We start from the raw sequence: 16,656 nt of genomic DNA on the forward strand, positions 1-16,656 counted from the left end.
GTTTAACAGAAAGGAACCAAGCCACATCAATTATTGCCAAATTTAAGTGGGCAATACAATTTTTTACGAGAGAACGTTAGTGCGGATTCCTTTGAAATTTTTAAGGAATTTGCTTCAAACTGTGGAGAATTTTCACTGAAATTTGCACGAAAATCCGCACAACCGTTTTCATGTAAAACATTAAATTGCCCAATTAAATTTGGCAATAGCTGATGTGGCTTGGTTCCTTTCTGTTTAACGCGATCCAATTAGAGGACGTCACAATGTGCTGGAGTGCCGATAGAGTTACTTTTTAAAGCTGTTTTGTCCAGGACTCCTAAGAATAGTGTGCGGTGAATGGCGATGCCGTATGCACGGGGTCCCAGCTCCAGGCTTCGCTCAGGAAATATGGGTATAACATTTATTTCATAGAAACCGGGAGTTTCGTAAATTCTTTAACTTGGTCAATATAATTTGAAAATAATAATCTATTTATATGAATAAATCCCAAAAACCACTCGCGGCCCGTGACTCTCCCATAAGCCGCGAGAAAATGCCGTATGGTTCCCATTTTCCGGCGAATGCAAGAGGCTAGAAATGTATCGTTCTAGAATTGACTTCATCGGCGCTCCAGCGCGTCGCTACTTAATTGTACTTAATGAGAAAAACCACATCACTCTCGACAAAACCGAAATAAATTTTTCAAATTACCTGCGATTTTAGTGACATGGTTATAATGATCAACATGAAATGATCCGCCGACGTCGATCTCTCTCAGCTCTCTTTCGAGAGGCTTATGTTCATCTGAACGAAGTTCGGCCAATGAAACAAGAACAAACAAATAATCAATACCCCGTTTTTTATCACTCGACATTCCGGGTTCACTTTTAAAAAAAATTACCTGAAATTTTTTCTTCAAATGAAAAAAATGCTGACTTTTCAACCGGATTTCCTTCAAATTGTACTGGGAGCAGTAATTTTTCTCTCCGTTTATTTATTTATCCTGCATAGCAAATAAGGAGATCACATCAAATGTCTCAAAAAATGCAGCGAAGTTAGCGTAAGTAACTGAGCTGGTTTTTGATTTGGCAACGAGTTGTTTTTGATGAGCCACAAAATACCCGGTGAACTTAGCATAATGTGTTTGTTCAACGTGATCAAACATACGAAGCGCGGCGACAGACGTAAGTCGGCCCAATTGCTCGGTTGGATGTTCACTGTTAGTGTTTTAACCCTGTGACACTAACGCTTCCATTTTTAATGTATGATACCGGTTGATTAGAAAAGAAACCTTTATTTTCCATTTCGTGTGCTTTTTCATGATAAAGTGAGCGGCATGATAAAGTAAGTAAATGCACATAAATTGAACGACACTACTGAAAGAAAGCAAATAAATAATGGCAGTTTTACTCATCATTAAATTAAACTGGGCGAAAATTTAAATACAACAACAAGGAGTCCTTCAAAAATGGTCACCATGTGTAGGCGTCATACAGCAATGGTGTTTTTTTTGTTTTGAAAAATTGCAATCTTGCATCCCGGTATTTTTTGGATGCCGACAAGCTTCGATCGCTCCAGCAATTTAGCACCCCATTAGACTGCATTTTTCAAATAAGAACCTCTATGTTGGATCATTCAATAGTGCATCTACCTATGCAATGAGACTAATGGCACATAAATTGTTTCAAAAATGAACCTCAAGTAGTGGCTCCGTATTGAAAAAAGTAGTCCAACTGAAAGTATATCATGCAGTGATGAAACTACCAATAAGCACGGCATTTAGATTTCCTGTCAGATATTACTTTGTTGCAGGATGACAACCTGTCATTAGCGCACAATGTTTGTACAATTTTATTGCCTTTCCAAGAATATAATCTGATAATTTCTCATTGAAATTTCATGGGAAGTACTCTTAAAAATAAGGTAGCGGAATTTTTGTAAAATCGAAGTCCATGTACATTATTCGATAGCCTCAGTCATCGATAAATGGGAAACCGGTGAACCATGGCCATGCATGGGGCCTTACGGAGTCTTTTCCAACGGTGAAGCGTTTACAGAGCGCGTATCGGGAATTCAAGTGGTTGCATCTTCAAATATACGAAAACTGCGCATATTTCCCAGAGAGGATCAAATTCTCACCGGGAAAGAGGTGGAATAAACTTACTCCTGGTTGGTTTTTGTTGAAATTCCACAAACCTGAGAACAAATCAACGCATTTATGTTATTTAAAAATAATAATGTCCATTGTTTGATTCGTTTGCCGCTGTTGACCTCGAAAAAAGGCAGCGTCCCTTTCTGTTATTTCTGTCGGAGGGGGGAGGGGGGCGGGGGGGGGGGCTTTAGTGTAACAGAGCCATTAATTCGATTGAAAAATATCAGATTCATTTCAATCTTGGGCTGTTCTGGCTATTAGTTACTCATATCTCTCTTTTAATGCAAAAAATATAATGGAAATTATTTTTATTTTAGGACCGGCGCATACACTGGATCGAGTCAATCGGAGAGGTCGGACATGGAATATTTGACTAAAACTGCAAATTTTGATGGTAATTTCGTCACATTTTTAATTTCAAGGGGTACGTCCGAGTAGAATCAAATAAGTTTTGCTCTACCATGTCTGTCGACTTTTTAGCCCTTCAAAATGGAAAAATCTGACCTTTTTTTTTAAATTTGTTCAAAATTTTACGCTTAATCAGATCCCAACATCGTTTTAGGCAGTTTTTGCCATTAAATATCAGAATTTTGGCCCTAAACAGCTGAAATGTCCTGTGCCGTAGCCTGTCTGTGACTCAAGTGCGCAACTTTAACGCTACATAACCATCATCTTGCATCTAAATACTTCCACTTCTGCTGTAAATTCACACTCAACTTGTACCTAACTTATTATTTTCAGTTATATTAATCCAAATAAGTGAAAATATTGACCGTCTTTGCGTCAAGCAGCCTTGTCTGCGGAATTCGCGTCCTGTACCGTAGCCCCCTTTTTTCAGCATCATTTCGTCCGTTAGAGTGCAGCACTTATGAACTTTGTTTACTTTTTTTGCGTTATCGTGACTATCACACGCTGATGTCGAGCAGAGGAAAAAAACCCGCAGTGAAACAGTAAAGAGCGACGCCAAAAACGACCGTTTTTTGGCACAATTTGGGCCAGAAGGGATTTTTCTGAAACCGGGCCCAAATGATACCTTATGATACCCTAAAACTCTGGTAAAAATTTTAGCTTGAGTATACGCACCGTTTTTGAGAAATGGGGGGGGGGGCAAAGTTGCCAAATCGCCATCATTCTGGACAGCATTTTTACAGCAAAAAGACGGGAAAAATGGACGAAAAAGTTACACTATTGATGGGTTTGGGCTGTAAATGTTCTTATTGAGCCCCCGTGCATGTAACTGTGTTCAGTTTTAAAAATTTTGGACGTACAGTGGTCCAAAATGGGGAGAAATCGTGGACAGATAAGGATTCTTTGTCAAACTTTTTAAAAATGGAAGTAAAATTGTTGGTCTCCTGCAGAGATCATGTGGAACAATGTTCTTATCGGTCTTCAATGCATTCAATTGAGTTCAGTTTATCAAATTTTCATCGCACAATGGTCCAAAATGGGAAATCAGTGGACAAATTAAGTTCTTCTGCCTAACTTTTTAAAAATGATGTACGACTATTGGTCCCCTGCAGAGATCATGGGGAACAATGTTCTTATCAAAGCATTCAATTGGGTTCAGTTTATCAAATTTTCATCGCACAATGGTCCAAAATGGGAAATTAGTGGACAAATTAAGATCTTCTGTTGAAATCTAACCTAACCTAACCTAACCTTTCCTAAATCCTTAGAAAGGATTTATTGTAAAGTATTATTCTAACTACAATTATTCTCTGACAACTAACTAGGACAAAAACCACCCAGTTAGCCGGATTTTAAGGATCCAAAAGCTAAGTTCCTCCTGAATTACCGTTTCCAGACCTCATTTGTTCAGTTCAAAACAGTGAACATGGATAGCTTTTATTGGCTACTAACTTATTTTGAATTTACTTCTTTCGAATCTAGTGAAGAACCTCATAGTTTCATGTTATTTTTCAAAAATTTCAACAGAAGATCTTAATTTGTCCACTAATTTCCCATTTTGGACCATTGTGCGATGAAAATTTGATAAACTGAACCCAATTGAATGCATTGATAAGAACATTGTTCCCCATGATCTCTGCAGGGGACCAATAGTCGTACATCATTTTTAAAAAGTTAGGCAGAAGATCTTAATTTGTCCACTGATTTTCCATTTTGAACCATTGTGCGATGAAAATGTGATAAACTGAACTCAATTGAATGCATTGAAGACCGATAAGAACATTGTTCCACATGATCTCTGCAGGAGACCAACAATTTTACTTCCATTTTTAAAGTTTGACAAAGAATCCTTATCTGTCCACGATTTCTCCCCATTTTGGACCACTGTACGTCCAAAATTTTTAAAACTGAACACAGTTACATGCACGGGGGCTCAATAAGAACATTTACAGCCCAAAGAATGACAAAGAATCCTTATCTGTCCACGATTTCTCCCCATTTTGGACCACTGTACGTCCAAAATTTTTAAAACTGAACACAGTTACATGCACGGGGGCTCAATAAGAACATTTACAGCCCAAACCCATCAATAGTGTAACTTTTTCGTCCATTTTTCCCGTCTTTTTGCTGTAAAAATGCTGTCCAGAATGATGGCGATTTGGCAACTTTGCCCCCCCCCCATTTCTCAAAAACGGTGCGTATACTCAAGCTAAAATTTTTACCAGAGTTTTAGGGTATCATAAGGTATCATTTGGGCCCGGTTTCAGAAAAATCCCTTCTGGCCCAAATTGTGCCATTCTTGGCGTCGCTCTTTTGACCGTTTTTTATGAGTTTCTAGGTTTAACGACCATCTAGGATGTCCTTACCGTATACCTACCTTTTTAATGCATAAATCACTTCAAACTCTCGAATTTTGGTATTTTTTGATACGCTCTGATATCTTAACCTCAAATCCAGAATTTCAACCACATGCGTGAATATGCCCGAGCACCATTGCCAATAATCACACGATTTGTCCGCACCGTAGCCGTCCGTACCGTAGCCCGTAGCCGTCTGGTATCGTAGCCCGTAGCTGACGCGCGATGCGGCCGGGTCTACGGTAAGTACGGACAAAATGCGAAAGTCATCCAAAAATCGGTGCGCTGTTTGATAGATCATCCCACTATACTTTATTTTATCTATCACCAAAATTTGGAATTTAAAAAAAAAGAGAGACGTATTTTTTTTTAGTACGACGCGACTTAGAAGAAGGAGGCTTTTTTTTCGATGATTGCATAAGGATCGCCATCTTTTTATTTTTTTCATTTTGTCTTTTGGAACTTAGAGTCCTCTTTTTCGTCTGAAGTTGTCTACCACATCTTCTAAGTTAGTTCTAAAGAAATTAATTAAAATTAAGCGTTTAATTACATTTCCTGGCTTTTTTAGGAGAAAAATGATGGCGCAAAATTCTAGAAATCGGACTTTGGAGCAATTTGGGGGCTAAATTTTGAAAGTAAAAAGTTTGAAGGATATTTTGTTTTATTCTTCTACAAGAATATAGCTCTATGAGTGCAAAAAAACTTAAAACGGTATTATTATCGCACGTATTGATAGGAAAACAAGCCTGTTTAGTTGGTTTACGGTACGGACAAAAAATTTAACTTCCAGTGATGAAAGAGGCCAAAAAAAATTTTCTGTTGAAAACGAAGATTGACCACTATTAAAATCGACTTTCCAAGAGTATGAGGACTTCAGAAAACATGCTGAAGTTTTAAAATAACTAAAGTCACTTTTTTAAAAAACGATGGCTCCAAGAGCAAAACTTATTTGATTCTACTCGTCCGGAGGAAAATTTCACGAGGAAACCAATGGAACCACTTTTAGAGCCTCAAAATTGGGTATAAACGGAGTTTATAGCGTTTAAAGTTTTTAAAGTTTCCAAATTTTGTCCAACCTCTCCTATTGACTCGATCTGTGCGGCGGTTTAAAATCTGCAGAGAATTCTCAAAATCGTATTTGATAGGTCAAGTTCATTTGGATACGTTGTTTTACCGCATGCCTCTCAATTAAATTTGAAGAAACGATTTGTGTTAAGCCATGGTCGTTGAGTGCTTTCAACTCGTTCCAATTTTTAAAAGGAAAAAAAAACGAGATAAGAATGTGTCAACTGACTCGATAATTGTAACGGCGCGGCGCGGTGGTGGGTAGATGGATGCGCAAACTTTTTTGAACATTGATAGATAAGTTGAAACGACAATGAGTATTAGCTTTGCTAATACAGGCGCGTCATCTCCTCAATACTCCAACCTCTTCCTCGTGAGCCTCCAGTACATGATATTGAAGTAATCATCAAGAATCACTGACGAATTAGTAAGCTTGGAGGAGTGATTCTACAATGAATAGCTCAGTTATTCCACATCCTTTGACAAGGTTTAGTAAGCTTTAAGTCAGGTTATCGAATCATTAAAAATTTATGACTTAGAGTAAGTAGCCTGTTGCACTGTTAGTTGCAGACCGAAATATTAAATGAGAATCAAGCTGACTCTAATTATTTCCACAATTGATATTCAATTTAATGAATTAAACATCTTTTTAAGTGAGAAAGTACAACAAATAGTGAAGTTTTGACCGGATAAAGTTTGGTGTAAGTGACATTATTTTAAAAAGTCCACAATGATTCACGATTTCAAAATATGCAGTATTTCTTTTAGCGGTTCTGCCGATGCTCGTGCCCCTGTGCTGCAATTCCGATCTTCTTCACTTTTGGATGTCCAATGCGCCATGTTTGTGAGAGTGCGTGGTTTCCACGCAATTATTGATCTGCTCGAGGAACGATAAATCAATTTATCCATGTGAATAAACGAACTAAAGTGTGCGAAAACGCGTTTAATTAAGTGTTTCAATACAAACTTCGAAAAATGCGGAGGCTTATTGAATGGTGTATCAAGCTTTGAGTGTTACATTTAAAGTGAATTTTGTAATTTTTGAAGGACTTAGAGGGCACTTCCTTGCAGAGGAGATACGGCGTTATGTCTCTAAGATCAGATCAAAACACATCATCAACAGCAGCTTGAACATCAGCTTGTATACTATCATGATGAGGTTAAAGTGCCTGAGTATGGCGCCTATAAATCTTTGTCAGTTTTTTCCGATGGTCATTGGGCTTTTATTTCACCTGTTTATCACTCTGTACGCGGCTACCTCAAACCTTGGACCGGAGAGGCCTGCAACCCAAGGTTCTATTTGGCCGAAACCTAGATTTGAAAAACGGTTCCAGTTTTACTTCACAATCGACACAAATCAGTTGCAGTTTCAGGTGAGACCAAATTTTCAAGACTACTTCAATATTGGAATCTACCCCCTTTAAACCCTGATCTAATAGTAAGAAGCTGCAACCTTGCGGTAACATGAAATGTGAATATTACTATATTAAATTTAAGGCAATATCAGAAAATATTAACACCGTTTGAAGTGGCTAAACCCATACAGTGCATTCTGTGAGAGCAAAGCAAATTACAAACAAGGCATGTAACCAGAACCTGTTGTTTCAGCAACTATTTTTCTGACTTTTCTAATTTTTTAGCGTCTGGGGATACCTCAATTTATCTCAGAATGCCCCAGTAGAATTGATTGACAAAGTTGATAACCTGTTGTATACTTTTCTTCATTATGATTCAATGTTCCATACACATTGATTGTCAAACTTGATATAATTGGAAGGGATTACCGGCATAATTTTAACTACGTCGAACGTTGCCTAATTTCCTTTCATGTTTCATTATTTTGCAAGAAAATTGAACACTTATCTGTCTTGAAATTTTTGGGAACATATTTCAGACTCTGAAGAAATTCATGGAAAGTGTTTCGGCGTCATGTTGATTAATTTTCCTTTAATAAAAATAAAATTGGAGAAAACTAAGCAATACAGAATGCAGATAGTCTGATATTGGTTCAATATGTTCATTTATTACAGCCCTCCACATTTTCTTCAAGTCAAATACCCTCCCTCCCCCCCATTTTTCTCTTTTTCTGCTTCAGATCGTGGGTGAAACCTGCAGTATTATTGACAGAGCTCTTGAGCGGTATGCAGTCCTTGCAAAGTCGACCGTCATGTATGGAAAAATTGACTCTACTCGTCGTGGAGTGAAGAGTGCCCCGGAGCTCAATACGAAAAACTTGACAACGTTTAGAATAAACTTGAAGAAACCATGTGAGGAGTATCCAACGGAGAAAATGGATGAATCGTGTAAGTAGTTATCTATCTTTCTTCCAGTCCTCTCTCTCAACCTATCACCTTTCTTTGCCCCTCTTAAAATTGTATATGCGTAAAAAATCAATGCGTGATTTTGTAGGAATTTTCATTAAAAAATAAGTTAGTAAATAAAATGTAAGAAATTTGCGAGTGTTACCACCTATATATTTGTACTCTCATCATCGGTTTGTACTTCCACTAAATTACGGATGTATGCTTATTCTGAGGGAGAAATTCCACTAGATTTTTGGCCCTAATACGGTAAGTGACAGCATAGTACAATAGCGCTCGATCCACACTATTATAGGCGCGAGGGATTTAAAGCTAGAAAAACACATAAAAAATTGTAAGAGTCACAAAATAAAATCCAATGATTTTCGGTGTAAGTCGATATCAGCTATAAGAGAACTGGAATACTCAGCTGGGGTTTCGTTTGCTTACAATACTATAATTTTAATTTTTGGTTTTTTTGGAACTTGATATCTTCTCCACAGACCACAGTGAACCCAACATTATTCTATCATCCTAGTTACCTACACGGAGGTTAACTGAGTTCATATTTCCTGGTTCTTACCTAGTCATTTTTAGTATTTTTCCATTCACGCATTCTAAAATTTAAAACTGGAATAATATTCTTTTATTTGAAGATCAACTAACTGTGGCTCATCATTCATTAAATGACATGCCTGAAGATAATCTATCAGCCGATTCAGTTTGGGGCATACTCAGAGGACTTGAATCATTTTCTCAGATGCTTGTACCACATAAAGAAGGACGTGTGGTAAGTATTCTGAGCTATGTGCAAACGTATTTGTTTATCTCCGTTCCTTTCATCCAAAAAGTCAAGACGTGAGCTGTAGATTGTAATTCATATCGTCAGCGATTATATTTCTCCTCCAATTTCCTTTTATGCAACTCTTACAGTCCGCGAGCATGGTGTGGTGTTCATTCTTTTTGAAGGAGTTTTTTATTTGAAAGTTATACGGATTTTTAAGGAAGATCGAGGATTAAGAACTTGGATTTTTTAAGACATTGCGAAGAAAAAAGACAGACAAACTAGACTAAGAGTTCGCAGTGAGTGATTTTATATTGGAATTAAATTTACTTTAAGGCTGTTTTAGAAAGAAGTTTCAGCGAATAAAAGAACAATGAAATTGCTCCGCTAACCTTGATTAAGTATCTCGTGTTAGTCTGCATGGCCTGGGATTATTTTATCTCGGATTAGCTCAGCTTATGGAAATAATTGAATAAAATCTGCAGGTTTATGCAACTTCTCTCTTGTAGGTAAAGAATACACCAAGTATCTTGAACTTTTACAACCCAGGAAATTAACTAGTAGCAATAAACGTATAACTTTAGACAATACGAACAGTTACAGGCGGAGCCTTATACTGTCCCTTTGTTTTCTACAATTTTTACGTATTTCTAATGTCAAATATTACATAATACATTACACCGTTTACTTTTGATGATAAATGTAATAAGACTATTACGACCTAGCTAAGCAGAAAAAGTAAAATTAGAGGAAATTGAGTCAAGAGATATGCTCGCCCATACGAGTTTATGTATAAATGAGTTTAAAGTTTACTTGCTGGATACTTAAAACCCAGTGCATGATCTTGGTCTTTTGTATCGTAGGAGCTAACAGCAGGTTAATCGGGCTTTTGGACTCATCTCGCACCAATTTTACTTCAAAGTTTGACATAGTTCCTTTCTAATATTTAGATTGCAAAACTTAATTGCAATGGTTGCTTTTAAGAGAATCTACCCTTACTTCCAGTTCATACTGCAAGGAGTTTTGATAGAAGATTCTCCTCGATTTCCCTATCGCGGTCTCCTCTTAGACACCTCTCGACATTTCTTCCCTGTGCCTGAGATTCTCCGTGTGCTGGATGGGATGGCTTATTCTAAGATGAACATATTCCATTGGCATATCGTCGACGACCAGTCGTTCCCGTACCGGAGCATCCTCTTTCCTGAGCTGAGGTTAGCATACGCTCTTTTTCAAAATTATTTTTTACCTGTGAGAATTACCAAGATATTTATTTTGTGCCCTGAAACAAGAACTAAATAAAAGACAAAACCTAATGGATCAATACGTCGTCCCAGATCCCAGGAGAAGATAGGTAACTCCTAACTAACAAACCTTGGTTAACCTTGGTCCTAACCTCCTTGGTTTTCAAAACTAATTTTAACAATTCAATTTTTTACAAAAATATAACTGCAATTTCTGTACAACGTATTGTGAATTTTTACAAGTACATATAATTAGAGGAAAAATTGATTGTTTTTTTTTTAAATTACGCATTTTCTAGATTGCTAGGTTTAAATAGTTTAACCCTCTTCAAAATCAAGAGGATATTTTTTGGAGTTTATCATTTTACTGATGAGGTTTTTTGGATTATGCGATATATGTATTTTTCTAGTAATCATCGATGTGTTTCCGATAATGTAAATGTCTTTCGCAATAAATACAATCAACACAAATTTTACTTTTTCGTCTATGTTAAATCTTAATCACTCTGAAAAAAAATATGTTTTATTAGTTCTCAGTATAATACTTTTGTAGTGCCAAAGGAGCATACCAATCTGAATTGGCTGTGTACACACCCTGTGACGTATTGGCTATAATTGACTACGCGCGTGATCGTGGTATACGCGTGATTCCGGAATTCGACGTGCCAGGTAATTGTCATTCTATACACGAGCTCTGAATTATTATTTGATCAACCTAATTTTATTCTTCTCCTTGTACTCCACCTTATTCTCAGTAGTTTTCATGAATTATCCATTTACCATGCAGTCAAAAAATTTTGTAATATGTCATCAAAGGAGGAATTCCAGTAAGGGAACCATTTACTGATAATGAGTTAAATTTTAGTTGAGTAAGCATATGGCTGACGACATCTTTAGTTCCAATCGTTTGGTTTGGCGACCCAAATGATTGTCCTGAAAATAACCGTTTTTAGGTGGCATCTCTTACAGTTTAGGGTTGGGCAAAAATCCAAGGAATGAAAGATTTACGACCCTTTTTTTCGGGCGCATCATCATACGTATGAATATACATCGCATGCATATCCTTATTCCATTAACTTATAGGAGTGACATTATGTTAAAAATTTGTAAAAGCCTCATTGTAGTTTTTATTCAAGTACTTACAAATTGAAACAGCAGAATATGACACCCTCGTAAAAAAAACATAATCATGATGTTCAACCGATTATCAGGGGGACCTTACGCAGAGATCTTCAACGCACCTCACTATAGGGTTGACAAAGTGTGATGTAGTCCACTCTTCGTTTCTTTACCTAGAATTTCCGAGTCAGAATTAGCGAGTTTCTAGGTAAAGAAACTACAACGGGTCCCGTAACAATCGAGCAATACTGTCGTGATAATCATTGAAGATTTATTCATACTTCTCATGATCTCATGAAAATCATTATGGATGATGTATCATATTTTTACAAGGGATGCCCAAATATTTAAAAAAAATTCAACAGACCGCAAGTATTTTGACTTTTAGGTTCTATGTCTTTTAATTACGTCCATAGGCCATGCTCGATCTTGGGGCGAAGGCGTGGATGGTCTGCTAACTAGATGTTCCTCTACGAATGAGTACGGACCCATGGACCCTACCAAGACAGAAACCTATGTCTTTCTCAGGGATTTTTTCGCGGAAATAGCCTCCGTCTTTAAAGACAAGTATGTGCACCTAGGAGGTGATGAACTAAATACGAGATGCTGGTAAGTATGCCTAGACAGTTAAGTGAATTTTATAAAAACTAATAAAAATTATAATAAAAACTTAAAAAAAAAACTAATTATATCATTTTCTAGCTTTCGAAGCCACGATGCTGAAGGCCACGCATGTAGTAGGATATTCCATCAAATGCGTACATTTTGGTAGGCCAATTGCGGTCAGCATGTATTCAACTAGCAATCCTCAAAGGTCAATATAAACGGATAAGTCATCATTTGAAAATGATGCACAGAGCAGTTTATAAATGAGGAGTCTTTATCACAGCCACTCACGTATCTAGATTTTTACATATATGACAAAATTTTATCGAAGTGAGCATGATTACGACCTATTTCTCTCGCATTTCAGGGAGGACAACAAGCTGATAGCAGATTTTATGGCTAAGAGCAACGACAGTCAAGATATAACAAGCCTGAAAAGATTGTTTTACCAGAGGGTGCTGGATATTAACAACAAGCTTGGCTTAAAATCCATGTTTTGGGAGGAAATTTTGGAGACGGGCTTGCCCTTGAACAAAGACACAGTGATCCAAGTTTGGAAGGTTGAAAGCACTTACACCATCCAACCGGTGAGTTAAAAATAGGGTATTTGGATATTGATGAGATTGAGAATACTCATTTTGATTTCGGTCAAAAATCCCATTTGGATTTGCACTTCTATAGGAAAACTTATAGTTAGTGAATTTTTGCATGACATTTTATGGAAGAATACTTCTGAAGTTATGCAATAAGCAAAAAAATTTTTGGCCTTAATTGTGACTGAAAACTCAAATCCAAAACTTGGGCATTTCAATTGTTGAAACAAAAAATAATTTTATCACCATCGGAGGGCAAAATATAGCTAGAAATTGTACGTCATTTCGCAATTGAATTTGTGCTGATTTACTTGCGTAAAGGATGAATTCATTCATGAAAAATAAGTCCATAAGTTTTGGTTCCTCTTGAAATAATGTCACGTGAAAACCAGCTCAGTGTTCATGCCAAGAAAAAAAGGTTGGCAAACCGGGGTTACCTAGATTTTGGGTATAGTTATACTGGCTGTGTCCTGATTACTGGTATTGTGAAGGTTAGTGCTGGTACACACCCAAAATGCTTAGGTGTTGCCATTCGGTAGAACCCATGTCTGAAGTTGATTTTTCTGTGCTATCTCTATTTCGAATCTTCCTTAATCGGTTGATTGTTGAACCGATTGCTAACAGATTAATCTTAGCGAGAAATGAAATCGGCAAAAATTGGCAATCCGACCGCCAACTTTTGATGAATGGATCGCCCCTGAAGGTGATATGGCGATCCAGTCACCAGCTTCGACGATCGAATCCCATACTTTCCAGTTGCACCATACACAGTTTACAACTCCGTCAACAACCGTTACCTCTGCGTTTTTTTGTTTTAACATGTTATCCGCTAAGCAACTTAGATAGAATTTGTGAATCCAATCACTTCATAAATTACATGTTAAGTTGTACGATAATGGGACTGAGCTAATGAGAAAATAACCAAGTTATTGGCTCTATTTCAAAACAACGTATCTTAAATGAATAGTGCACATGAGAAAAGTGGTTCTGTAACAAGGCGGAAAATTTGGTTCCTCTCTGATAAACTCAGTCCGATGATGATGTTACCAGGTCGTATCCCGGGGCTTCAAGGCGGTCTACTCCGGCTGCTGGTATCTGAACATGCTGGAGAGGAAGTGGCACGACTACTACAAGTGCGACATCCTGGAGTTCAACGGGACGCCGCGGCAGAAGTCCCTGGTGGTGGGCGGCGAGGTCAGCGTCTGGGGCGAGTGGGTTGACGAGTCGAACCTCTCGCCGCACATCTGGCCGCGAGCCTGCGCGGCGGCCGAGCGCCTCTGGACCTACACGCCGGACTCCGAGGCTGCCGCTGGGGCCCGGATTGAAGAGCACGCCTGCAGGCTCAAGCGCCGCGGGGTCCCGGCCGCCCCGCCCAACGGCCCTGGATATTGTCCCGTCATCCCTCTCGCAGAAGACACTGGTGCTTCCACTCGCGAGGTGGACGCCGAGACGCAGACTCGAAAGGTGGACGCCGAGACACAAACTCGAGAGGTGGACACAGAGACGCAAACTCGAGAGACCCCCAAGCCGCAGGCACCAACCAAGGCCCCCTCCGACGTCTCCAAGCCGGAGAGTGAGGGCTCCTTTGTGGAGTCACTTTTTGAGTTTTTTTCGTATTTTAGGTTTCTCAGAGCTTCTAATTAGATGAGTTACTTCAATATCTATGTAAACCATTATAACATAAAAACACATACCACATATGAAGACTTATACGTAACAATGGCGGATGTGAAAAATTACCTTTTTGAAACACGTTCAAAAAACTGTTTTGGCACCGAGAAAATTTTGATAAAATACTTGTGATGTGATCTTCGAGATCATTGCATTATGCCAGAGGCAAACATTTTAAAGTTTTGTGTGACCTAAACAGTTTTTTAAGCGTGTTTCGAAAAGGTAATTTTTTTCATCCGCCATTGTTACATATAACTTAATATAACGAGGCCTTATATGATATAAGGCCTCATATGTAAAAGCCTTCTTTCCGGAGGAGCCCAATCAAGCATATTCTTCGGTCATGACGTCGAATACGATGACATCTTATGGACGGCATACTTGAGCAATAGGACGTATTTTGCTATAAACGGAACTAGAAATGTGTGGGAAATATGGGGTGCGCTCGTGGTGAGCTGGATAAGAAACAATGTAAATGTGGGGGTGACTTTTTTTAGGGAAATGAACAAGCGGGATTAGACATTAAATCAAACGGAACCAAGCGCCAATCGTATGCTAGCTCATGAGCCGTGGGCGCGAGACACTAACGTTGTGGACAGGGCTCATGAGTTAATGTGGCATCGTTGAGCTCGTCAAGTCAGGTCGTCGAAGGCGACGTCACTGGCCCCTTATTTTTTTTTGTTTACACCTTAGATATCCCACGAGGGATACTATTGCGCTTTGCCGTCCCTAAAGTTCCACCCCTCATCCTCCATGCCTAATCAAGCCAGTCCCAGATAACCGTTGTTTGAGGTATTCAAACTCAAGTCACTCTGACCAGGAATCGAACCCAGGACCTCTCGATCATAGAGCAAGCGGTCATGGAGCAAAGCTTTATAATTCCTACTCATTCTAACGACTCTTATTTAACGAGCACACCCCTTCTTTCCCACCTGCCTCTGGTTCCGTTTAGCAGAGATACGTCAAACTGTCTCTCTTCGGTGGATAGCCTTTGCAGTACGAATGGCCCAGAAAGCTTTCATAAAGGAAAACTACTTCAACTCGTTCACCACTGGAAAAAAACTACAAGTAAAAATCGTAAAACAACCATGTAGAAGTTTCTTGAGAGATGGATGGATTCAAAACCCGACGGATGCACCCAAAAGAAAGCTACATTCATCTCTGATTGCAACGTTATGCACCACTTTTATATTTTATTTTTAATAAATGTTTAATAGCTACACACACTTCTTCTGAAAAGTTGCCGCGTATATACCTAAATGATTCCAGATGAAAGTATCGAAAATTTCGACGCGATACTTTCGTTCGTTCTTTTTTCGTTGAATGTAACAAAAAAAAAATTGAATACCATCCGAGTTTCTGAATTGTTACATTGAGGATAAATATTTATTCCTTTTAAATTACCATAGTAAAAACTGGAGCAGAGAGTCAAAAATGATGACACACGGTCATACAGCAGTTCTACAGTCTTGTAAGCGCTAGTATGCGTTTCACGCCAACTGACCGACTGCGCACTGCGTTTGGCGCAATGCGAGAAGTATTCATGCAGTCTTGTAGGCGCTATTATGGGCACTTGACGCAATGCATGAAGTATTCCTCAAGTCTTGCAGGCGCTAATATACGTTCAACGCCCGCCGCAATGTGTTTGGCGCGATTATTTGAACTCGCGTCATCGAATAATAGAGCTTTCAAGGTCTATGTTGTGTTTCGACGCAGTATGAGCATTGAGCATTCCAACCGTTACCTCATTTCTCCAGTTTAAATATTTTTTCAGAGAAAAATTAGGAACACTCTTTATACCCACGACTATTATTCAATATTTTCACTTCATAGATCATCAGAAGGTAAGACATCGATGACTTGTCAACAAACTAACATAAACTATCGTTAAAATAAAAGTGCGATTATTTTACAACCGTTTCCTGCTTTGCCAAGCTTCTATTTTAATTAACTTCATTTTAAATTCCCACATTCCTGTAGCAGATGTTGAGGTTTCTATTCGCGCAATCCTTCTGCCTTTTTCGCGCAATCCTCATGTATTATCTCAGACCTCTCGCGCAATCTTGGATCACCGCAATGTTGCTAGGATTTTGCAGCTTTCATTCCTTACTATAAAGTTACTGAAGTAATGAAAAAAATTAAATTTACAAAGGTGATTTTCATCTAGAATTTATAGTTTATTGGGAGTGAGGATAAAACTTGTTTAGATATTCAATTTATAATTGCAAGGTAAAAACAAGTTGCATCATCTCACGTATCCCAATGTATAAATTGAAACATTCCGCTCATAGAAAAAACAATCATCATCTTATTTCGACAATGGGATATTGTTTTCGTATCATTCAGGGCGAATGGAATGGAAGCGTAGGTAACTCTACACT

The 16,656-nt window shown here is 38.3% G+C and overlaps 1 protein-coding gene across 2 annotated transcripts; it reads left to right on the forward strand.

Annotated features, from left to right (window-relative positions):
• The first annotated feature begins 1,166 nt into the window (after positions 1-1,166).
• On the forward strand, positions 1,167-16,594 carry LOC109038991 (beta-hexosaminidase subunit beta). Of its 2 annotated transcripts, XM_072298327.1 has the most exons (10): positions 1,167-1,323; positions 2,449-2,525; positions 7,009-7,334; positions 8,057-8,264; positions 8,918-9,051; positions 10,051-10,256; positions 10,840-10,955; positions 11,822-12,014; positions 12,379-12,598; positions 13,655-16,594. In XM_072298327.1, the coding sequence occupies exons 1-10, from the start codon at positions 1,316-1,318 to the stop codon at positions 14,246-14,248; spliced, it is 2,082 nt and encodes a 693-aa protein (XP_072154428.1). In that variant the 5' UTR covers positions 1,167-1,315; the 3' UTR covers positions 14,249-16,594. The 2 variants fall into 2 exon arrangements, with proteins under 2 accessions (XP_072154428.1, XP_072154429.1); XM_072298328.1 differs by lacking the exon at positions 2,449-2,525 and having other exon boundaries at positions 1,171-1,323.
• The last annotated feature ends 62 nt before the right edge of the window (positions 16,595-16,656 follow it).

The sequence above is a fragment of the Bemisia tabaci genome, chromosome 3, assembly GCF_918797505.1.
Source record: "Bemisia tabaci chromosome 3, PGI_BMITA_v3".
Taxonomy (NCBI): domain Eukaryota; kingdom Metazoa; phylum Arthropoda; class Insecta; order Hemiptera; family Aleyrodidae; genus Bemisia; species Bemisia tabaci.